Source organism: Nicotiana sylvestris, chromosome 3 (genome assembly GCF_000393655.2).
Source record: "Nicotiana sylvestris chromosome 3, ASM39365v2, whole genome shotgun sequence".
Lineage (NCBI taxonomy): Eukaryota > Viridiplantae > Streptophyta > Magnoliopsida > Solanales > Solanaceae > Nicotiana > Nicotiana sylvestris.
This window is the reverse complement of record NC_091059.1, coordinates 101,701,076-101,711,438: the sequence shown is the minus strand read 5'-3', so window position 1 is coordinate 101,711,438 and position 10,363 is coordinate 101,701,076. Positions and strand designations below refer to the sequence as shown.

General features: G+C 39.3%; 1 protein-coding gene across 1 annotated transcript; it reads left to right on the top strand.

Moving 5' to 3' along the window:
- Positions 1 to 4,003: 4,003 nt before the first annotated feature.
- On the top strand, positions 4,004 to 9,901 carry LOC138887761 (uncharacterized). Its single transcript, XM_070169543.1, has 7 exons — positions 4,004 to 4,180; positions 4,608 to 4,792; positions 4,903 to 5,028; positions 5,176 to 5,301; positions 5,413 to 5,506; positions 5,663 to 5,936; positions 9,759 to 9,901. The coding sequence occupies exons 1-7, from the start codon at positions 4,004 to 4,006 to the stop codon at positions 9,899 to 9,901; spliced, it is 1,125 nt and encodes a 374-aa protein (XP_070025644.1).
- Positions 9,902 to 10,363: the final 462 nt, after the last annotated feature.

Genomic DNA, 10,363 nt, shown 5'->3' with positions numbered 1-10,363 from the left:
AGATTCAATTCAGAACTTAAGAGAATTAGTTGTAGCTATCTTAAATCAGATTAATAATCAGGTTTGAACAGATTTTAAAATCTGTATTGTTAGATTCTGATTTTAAGTTTGAAAGCAGTAATAACAGTAATTACAGTAGGATTTCTGGGGGCATTTCTAGGACAGAACAGTAAGGGTAATGTTAATAGTAGTGTGCTGAAAGTGGAAGTTAATGGCTATTATTTAAAAGTGATAATGGGAAACAAAGGGTAATGGGGCTGCTTAAAATCAGGATAAGATCACTTAAAGTATTTAAAAGCAGATTTTAATGGGACTTTCTGATTTTTAAAGAGGAAAGGGGTCCAGGCAACACTTAAAAAGAAAGGGGCAGCCCTGTATAAATACAGGGAGCTGGACAGAGATTAAAGAAGAGAAAAAAATGAGGAGAGGAGAAAAAAAATCTGATTTGAAGGACAGATTTTAGGACTGAATATCAGTTTTCAGAGAGAGTTTTTAAGAGAGGGAAAAGATAAATTTGAGTGTGGAAAATCATAAGCAGAAAAATCAGAAATGAAAATCTGAAGAGGAAGAAAAACAGAAAAAGAAACAAAAGGAGAACACACATATACACACACAATCTGAAACATATGTAGAAGAAGAAATGAAAAATCAGAAACATATTTCTGAATCTGTCCGGGTCTGTTTTTTAGTGGCATTTTTTTGTTCAAATCTGAAATTTCTCAAAAGAATACTGTTACTGTGCATCTGGGTTCCTCGGGTCTTATTATTGCTCAAATCTGTGGAAATACTGCTATTCTGCTGATTTTTATTACTGCTGCAACTGCTGAAATTTACTCCTTCGTTTCCAGGTACATATCTTTTAAATTCTATGTTGGAAAGAGACTCTTCATGACAAATCAATGAAGCTTGAATTGCAATTCTATTTTTCATTTATCTAAGTTCATTATTGTAAATTTCAGTTTTGTTTCATGTTGGTTAATATAGTATTATGCTTGACATGATAATTATCAGTTGATCATTCTCTTTTGAAATTCATATAAGTGTTGTAATAGTATTATCTATCCCGAATTTCATTAAAGTATAGTTATGATTGAATTGATAAGATAGGAAACATGGCATGAAGTTGGCTATTAATTAAGTCCTATGACATTGTTAGTCAGGTATAGAATATTCTGAAATATCAAGAAAATGCATGGTTAGTGTATTTCGATTGTTTGGTTGTGGATTAAGGCTAGATGATGTTGGTTGCATTTTGTCCATATATGGCGTAATAGTGATTATGATTATAATCAATAGTCGAAAGTTGCATTAGTATCTTCTGCTATGTTTGCAAATGTCAAAACATGACGAATAATGTTGTATGCAATATCATCTTATTAAGTCAATTATGTAGATTTGTTCTCTTTTAATCACAAATGGCCTAGGAATTTTACAATGCGAATGTTAGTGTTTAGCAACGGTTCACATAAATCGAGAATCAAATCGGTTAGATTATATATATATCTTACGTTCAACCATAAACAGAATTAACAAAATAATTAGGCCTATTAGATTAAAAGCAAGTATATGAGAATAAGATGAGATGTACATGCACAAATTGCAACACTTTATATCAATGGTAATTAGAAATAGAATTTACACTAAATAAAAATAATGAAAATTCTTCAAAAAATATTTCTTCCCTTCATAAATTATTTTTTAGTTTCATATGCAATTCATCCTTTGGTATATGTATATATGTTGTATTTGTGAAGAATAGTATTAATCATATGTTTATTCTTTACTTTGAATTTGAATAGTCTGGATGAACATAAATTATACGCGGAAATTATAATCGACGGTCAACACTTAATAAATTGTGAATTCTTTTAAAAGAATTTAAAGGCATCCCTTGAATGTGAATTTCTCAGGATTTTCATATAAAATGTGTTGTTATAATAAACAATTTGTGGAAAATCCATAATATTATTACAAAGATTTTGCGCAATTAGGGATGTGTTCGCGTACCCTGATTATATTTTTAAAAGCAAATTCGGATTATGCGTACGCGCAATTTCGAGCGAATATTTAATAAAAAGGATTTCTCCAAAAATGTTAAAATAATTTCATATAACCCGGGATGTGCAGTTCACTGTTTAAATATAAGGGTGATGACGTTCATAATTTTATTTTAAATCACGAACATATGAATTTGTAATAAAGGACATAATATGGTCAATTATATTGTGTACACGTATGCGTGACATGATCCCCTGTAATTATGAAAGGTATATAATACGAATATACGTACGCGTAATTCGTTTATATAATTGTAAACAATAAGTAAAAGCGGTAGTAAAATCATGCAATAAAAAACGTATTTAATAAAATCAAGATAATTAAGCCAATAAAAATAGTTGAGCGACCGTGCTAGAACCACAAAATTTGGAAATGCCTAATACCTTCTTCCGGATTAACAGAATTCCTTACTCAGGATTTCTGGTTCGCAGAATAACAAACAGAGTCATATTCTCCTCGATTCAGGGATTAGAAATTGGTGACTTGGGACGCCTTTAAAATTCCCAGGTGGCGACTCTGAAACAAAAAAAAAATCCCGTTTCGACTGTCCTTCAATTGGAGAATACTCCCTACGCACCCTCGCGGGGGCGGAAAAAGGAGGTGCGACACCTATCAGATTGCAGATGGCTAAGAAGACAGAGATTGAGATTTCTTTCCAGGATGCAGCCAATGTGGCCAGACGAGTTGAGATGGTTTTGGCTCAGGGAAGTGGTCAGGGGTCTGACAAGAGGCCGCATCACTCTGGTGGATTTAGTGGGGCCTCATCTGGGGGTCGAGGTACTTTTGGTAGGGTCCATCCTCCCAGGCCGTTTCATTCAGCACTTTAGACATACCATGGAGCTTCAGAGAGTCGTAGTCCTTATGTACCTCCTTCAGGGCAGCCAACTTATAGTGCACCACCAGCTCCTATTAGAGCACCTCCTTTTCAGAGTTATTATCGCGGACAGTCATTCTGTCAGGGTCAATCTCAATTTCCACAACTGCAGTATTAGGATGGATGTTTCGAGTGTGGTAAGTATGGGCATATCCGGAGGACCAGTCCGAGATTAGTGGGTGTTCAGTCACAACATCAGGTTTCTCGTGCCATGGTTCTGACACCAGTTGTTGCACCGTCTGCGCAGCTAGCTAGAGGTAGGGGTCAAGGAGCCAGAGGTAGAGGCTAGCCTGCTAGAGGTGGAGGTCAGGCCGTTAGAGGTGGAGGCCAGGCCGCTAGAGGTGGAGACCAGCTAGTAGGATGTCGTCCTTGGGATATGGTTCAGAGTGATGGAGCCCAGTCCTAATGTTATGCTTTCCCAGCTAGGTCTGAGGCTGAGTCATCCGATGCTATTATCATAGGTACTTTTTTAGTTCGCAGTAGAGACGTTTCAGTTCTATTTGATCCAGGGTCTACATACTCCTATGTGTTATCTTACTTTGCTTCATATTTGGTTGTGCCTCGTGATTCTTTGATTGCTCCCATGTATGTGTGCACACCGGTGGGGGATTCTATTATTGTAGATCGTTTCTATCGTTCGTGTATGGTTATTATTGGGGGTTTTGAGACTAGCGTAGATCTCCTACTTCTCGATATGGTTGATTTCGATGTTATTCTAGGGAGGATTGACTGTCACCTTATCATGCTATATTGGACTGTCACGCCAAGACTGTGACCTTATCATTGCCGGGGTTGCCTCGATTAGAATGGAGAGGGATTCCTGGTCATAATACCAGCAGGGTTATCTCTTATATGAAGGCTCGGCGTATGGTGGAGAAGGGGTGTTTGTCTTATTTGGATTATGTTTGTGATTCTAATGCGGAGGTTCCTTCCATGGATTCTGTACCAGTTGTTTGGGAGTTTCCTGAGGTATTTCATGCAGACCTGCCGGGGATGCCACCCGACAAAGATATTGACTTCTGTATTGATTTGGTTCCGGGCACTTAGCCCATTTCTATTCCACCATACCGCATGGCCCCGCCAGAGTTGAATGAATTGAAGGAGCAGTTGCAAGATTTGATTGATAATGGCTTTATTAGACCTAGTGTCTCGCCTTGGGGTGCCAGTGTTGTTTGTAAAGAAGAAGGATGGATTAATGAGGATGTTCATAGATTATCGACAGTTGAACAAAGTCACCATCAAGAACAAGTATCTATTGCCGAGGATTGATGACTTATTTGATCAGCTTCGAGGTGCCAAGGTGTTTTCAAAGATCGATTTGAGGTCTGGCTACCATCAGTTGAGGATTAAGGCATCCAATGTCCCTAAGACAACTTTTCGGACTCGGTATGGGCATGATGAGTTTCTAGTGATGTCATTTGGGCTGACAAATGCCCCAACAACATTTATGGAATTGATGAACCGAGTGTTCGAGCCCTATCTAAATTCCTTTGTGATTGTTTTTATTGATGATATCTTGATTTACCACCACAGTCGAGAGGAGCATGAGCAACATCTTTGGATCATACTTTAGACTCTGAAGGACAGCCAGTTATATGCTAAGTTTTCGAAATGTGAGTTTTGGTTGAGTTCAGTTGCTTTCTTAGGTCACATTGTATCAATAAGGGGTATTCAGGTGGATTCTAAGAAGATTGAGGCCGTTCAGAATTGGACTAGACCTACTTCAGCCACGGAGATCCGTATTTTCTTGGGATTGGCGGGTTATTACCATCGGTTTGTGGAGGGGTTTTCATCTATAGTAGCCCCGTTGACCAGATTGACTCAGAAAGGTGCCCCGTCAGATGGTCAGACGAGTGTGAGGTGAGCTTTCAGAAGCTCAAGACAGCTTTGACTACAGTGACAATGTTGGTGTTTCCCACGGGATCAGGGCCTTATACCTTATATTGTGAAGCATCTCCTATTGAACTTAGTGCGATATTGATGAAGGGTGCCAAGGCTATTGCATATGTTTCGCGGCAACTGAAGGTTTACGAGAAGGATTATCCATTTCATGACCTAGAGTTGACAGCCATTGTTCACGCGCTGAAGATTTGGAGGCACTATCTATATGGCATGTCGTGTGAGGTGTTCACAGATCATAAGAGTTTGCAGTATTTGTTCAAGCAGAAGGAGCTCAATTTGAGGCAGAGAAGGTGGCTGGAGCTATTGAAAGACTATGATATCACCATCTTGTATCATCCCAGGAAGGCCAATGTGGTGGCCGATGCTTTGAGTAGAAAGTCAGCTAGTATGGGACGTCTTGCGTACATTCCTGTCGGTGAGAGACCGCTTGCATTAGATGTCCAGGCCTTGGCCAATCAGTTTATGAGGTTGGATGTTTCTGAGCCTTGTCGAGTTTTAGCTTGTACAGTTGCTCGGTCTTCATTATTTAAGTGCATCAGAGATTAGCAATATGATGACTCTCATTTGCTTGTCCTTAGGGACACAGTGCGGCATGGTGATTCCAATCAGGTTACGGTTGGAGATGATAGAGTTTTGAGGATGCAGGGTCGTGTTTGTGTGCCTAATGTGGATGTGCTTCATGAGTTGATTCTAGAGGAGGCCCATAGTTCCCAGTATTCTATTTATTCGGGCACCGCTAAGTTGTATTAGGACTTGTGGCAACATTATTGGTGGAGGAGGATGAAGAAAGATATAGTTGCATATGTAGCTCGGTGTCCAAATTGTCAGCAAGTAAAGTACGAGCATCAAAAACCTGGTGGTTTGCTACAGAAGATAGAGATTTCTGAGTGGAAGTGGGAGCGTATCACTATGGATTTCGTTGTTGGACTACCACAGACTCAGAGGAAGTTCGATACGGTTTGGATTATTGTGGATAGACTGACCAAGTCAACACAATTCTTTCCTGTGGCAGTTTCCTACTCTTCGGAGTGGTTGACAGAGATTTATATCCGTGAGATCGTTTGTCTTCATGGTGTTCCCGTGTCTATCATTTTTGATCGAGGTACGCAATTTACTTCACATTTTTGGAGGGCAGTACAACTAGAGTTGGGTACGCGGGTCGAGTTGAGCACAATATTTCATCCTCAGATGGATGGACAGTCCGAGCGTACTATTCAGATCTTGGAGGATATGCTTTGTGCATGTGTCATTGACTTTGGAGGTTCTTGGGATCAGTTCTTGCCGTTGGCAGAGTTTTCCTACAACAGCAGTTATCAATCGAGCATCCAGATGGCTCCCAATGAGGCATTATATGGAAGACGATGTCGATTGCTGGTTGGGTGGTTTGAGCCGAGGGAGGCTAGGTTATTGGGTATAGATTTGGTACAGGATGCCTTGGATAAGGTCAAGTTCATTCAGGATAGACTTTATACAGCTTAGTCCAGGCAGAAGAGTTATGCCGACCGTAAGGTTCGTGATATGGCATTCATGGTCGGAGAGAGAGTGTTGCTTCGGGTATCGCCCATGAAGGGCATAATGAGGTTTGGAAAGAAGGGCAAGTTAAGCCCTAGGTATATCGGGCCTTTTGAGATCCTTGAGCGAGTGGGAGATGTGACCTACAGACTTGCGTTGCCACCAGGTTTATTAGCGGTACATCCAGTGTTTCATGTGTCCATGCTTCGGAAGTATCACGGCGATCCATCTTATGTGTTAGATTTCAGCACTGTCTAGTTGGACAAGGATTTGACTTGCGAGGAGGAACCGGTAGCTATTGTATACTGGCGGGTTCGTTAGTTGAGAGTTATCCTTTGGTTCGAGTGCAGTAGAGAGGTGAGCCTGTTGAGGCAGCTATCTGGAAGTCTAAGTCCGATATGTGGAGCAGATATCCATATCTTTTCACCAGCTCAAGTACTTTTCTATGTCCGTTCGAGGATGAACGGTTGTTTTAGAGGTGGAGAATGTGATGATACAAAATGTCATCTTATGATTTAAAATTAATTTTCATGTTCCGAGGCCTTCAAAACCTCATTTTTTTCCTCCTCGATTTGCATGCGCAGTCAGGGCGCATTTCTGGAAATCTGTTATGTGGAAAATTGATGAAATAATAATTTTTGGACTAAAAAGTTAATTTTTGTTATCTTCGGTCAACCTTTTGGGTAAATGGACCCGGACCCGTACTTTGACCCGATGGGTCCATAGTAAAATATGAGACCTGGGCGTATGCCCAGAATGAAATTCTAAGGTCCCTAGCTCAAGATATGAATTTTTGATTAAAATTGAAAGACTGAAATTATAATGGTTTCAAGAAATTGGTTAAGATTTGATCTTGTTGGTATCAGATCTATATTTTAATTTCGGAGCCCGATACAGGTCCGTTATGATATTTACATCTTATCTATGAAATTTGGTGAGAAACGGAACTGATTTGACGTGATTCAGACCTTTGGTTGAGAAAATTTAAATTTTAAAACTTTCTTGAAAATTTCATGCAATTTGGTGCTAAATTCGTAGTTGTAGGTGTTATTTTGGCGATTTGATTGCGTGAGCAAGTTCGTATGATGTTTTGAGACTTGTGTGCTTGTTCAGTTTAGAGCCCCGAGGGCTCGGTTGAGTTTCAGATTGGTTTTGGGATGTTTTAGACTTAGAAGAATTTGATTTTCTGTAGCAGTTAGCATTTGTTGGTTTCACTCTACGCGTTAGCGAAGCTTTTCTCGCGAACGCGAAGGGTAAGTTAGGCGGGGGTGATTTTTCCTTTGCGCGAACGCGTAGACTGGGACGTGAACGTGGAGCAGTGGAGGTCTTACCCTCTACAAGCGCGACCAGGCTATCGCGAGCGCGAAGCATGGGACCTGGCGGAGGGGAAAATAACTCATCGCGAACGTAATACTTGGCTCGCGAACGCGGAGGCTGGGGGAGTATGCCTTCGCGAATGCGAAAGGTTTCTTGTGAACGCTTAGGCAATAGAGCTATAGCTTCGCGATCGCGACAGGCCTCTCGCAAACACGAAGAAGGCCTGTCCAGTTAGGGCTGTGCATTTGGATCGGATATCCGAAATCCGATCCGATCCACTCTATTTCGGATTTTCGGATTTCAAATTTCGGATTTTCGGATTGGATACGGATTGTGTTTTATGAAATTTCGGATTTTCGGATTGGATTCGGATTGGTATGATTTTAATCCGATCCGATCCGATATCCGAAATTATATGTACCTATATAAATACACACTAAAATTTTAGGGTTATGCTTATTCATTTTTCACACACCCCCTCACTCACTTAGATTTTTCCGCCTCTCTTGCACCTCTCTTCTCTTCAGTGAAGACTAAAAGAGTCTCAATGACTCAAACTTCCGATTTTACTTTGATTTTATGTCTCTTTCTTCCGCCTCTCTTCTCTTCTCTTCTGTCTTTTATGTCTATTTCATGTTCTATTCTTCAACTTTTGATTTTATTTTGATTTTTTTGTTTGTTTTGGTAGATGGAAGATGAGATAGAGACACCGAATGAACTTTAAATTGTTGAAAAATTTTGTGACAATCCGATCCGACAATCCGAAAAATTATCCGATCCAAAGTTTAAAATCCGATCCAATCCAATGTTAATTCGGATCGGATTCGGATTGCCCTTTTCAGAATCCGAAATCCGAAATAGGATAAATCCGATCCAATCCGATCCGTGCACAGCCCTATGTCCAGTGTTTTAAAACAGAACAAAAACGGGATTTCTTCCAAAATTTCATTACTCTTTCACTAGAACTCGGCCTAGGGCAATATTTGAAGAGGGAATGCAACACCAAATCATAGGTTTGTGTTCTTTAACTCATTTCCTTTAATTTTCATCATCACCCATTAGATTTTTAGTTCTAAATCTTATTCTTTCATAATAGAATTATGACTAGATACAAGTGGTTCGGAGGTGGAAACTAGTGGAAAAGCGGTAATTGAGCAGTGTGTGGCCTGAGGATCGAGGTAAGTATTTTGTCTAACTTTAACTCGAGGGATTAGGGATCCCCGACTTAATTGCTATGTAAACATCCATGTGTGTGGCGTATAGGTGAGGTGACGAGTACCCATGCGCCGCTATTTTATCTATTTTTATTTTTCCCTTCCTGTTCTTAATAAATTGTTCCCTGCCTTAACTGCTACCTATTTTATTGATATTTGCATGATTAGTTGCTACTTGTCGAATATTACTTTCATTGTTAAAAGTATTGGATATTACGTGGTTTCATTATTTCATATTATTGGTTTAAGTTGGTTATCAGTGTTTATTAGTATACTTTGGATTGGTCTCGCTGAGTAGTATAATTCGAGTGAAGTTTCATAATTTTACTGCTTTTCATTTGTTTTAGTTGAGGTTAAATACCCTGGGAATTTTGAGCCAAATCGTGAAATTTCTGTTCTTATTGTGTGATTGGTACTGATATGGTGGGATCGTGTTGCATGCTGCAACAGGAGGAATAAGGGTGATATATTGTGGAGGAATAAGGGTGAAATGTTATTATATGGTGGGATCGGGTTGCGCGCCGCAATAGAAGGAATAAGGTGATATATTGAGGAGTAATAAGGGTAAATTTCTATTGTATGGTGGGATCGGGTTGTACGCCGCAACAGGAGGAATAAAGGTGGATTGATATGGAGTAATAAGGGTGAATGTTCATATTGTTACTGATTATATGGTGGGATTAGGATACGCACCGCATCAGTTTATTGTTTATGTATCCTTCTTCTGCTGTGAAGTTATTTTGTAGTTTTTTTATCTCACTTAAGCATTGGTTATAGCTAGGTACTGATAAGATATTTGAGTTCCGTATTCATTTTTGTTGCAAGATACTGTTTCATTTTATCTCGTACTTCTTTTTTGTTTTATTACATACTGTATGCAGGTTATATTGTAATTTCCCCGCCGTATCCTCGTCAATACCTCATCGAGGTTAGGCTCAGCATGTACCAGTACATGGGATCAATTGTACTGATACTGCACTATGCACTTTCTATGCAGATTTTGGAGCAGGCAGTGGCTGATTAAGAGATTGGTTGGTTCATAGTTTGGAGACCCATGGTAGTCCTGTTGGCGTCTGTAGACCCTAGCATCCCCTTCTCATTTCTACATTTTTATTTTTATTTTCTTTCTTTTCAAAACAAATGTAATTTCTTTCATACCGATATTTGTAGTAAATCATAGTACGTTCGTGAATTGTGACACCGAATTCTAGGTAGTAGTAGTAATAGTTCTGGTAATAGTTTATAAACAAAGCAGTTGGTTGCTTACTTCCGCAATTATGATCATTTATTTTAACTTGTTTACTTTTAATTACTAAATCGTTAAGGAAATTAGTTAGTAATACTCTAACGTTGGCTTGCCTAGCAAGTGTGATGTTAGGTGTCATCACGGTCCCGATTGTGAAAATTCTGGATCATGACATTTCTAAAAGAATAGTTTTTATCAAACCAACTATACTTTCATCAGTATCTTAATGTTTTTCCTCTT

Excerpts from the sequence above, each read along its gene's own strand:
- LOC138887761 (XM_070169543.1), top strand. The coding sequence starts at position 4,004 with ATGGCCCCGCCAGAGTTGAATGAATTGAAGGAGCAGTTGCAAGATTTG. Across the intron at positions 5,029-5,175 it reads CACGCGCTGAAGATTTGGAG|GAAGGCCAATGTGGTGGCCG; the intron begins GCACTATCTATA and ends GTATCATCCCAG. Across the intron at positions 5,937-9,758 it reads GTCTATCATTTTTGATCGAG|GTTATATTGTAATTTCCCCG; the intron begins GTACGCAATTTA and ends TACTGTATGCAG.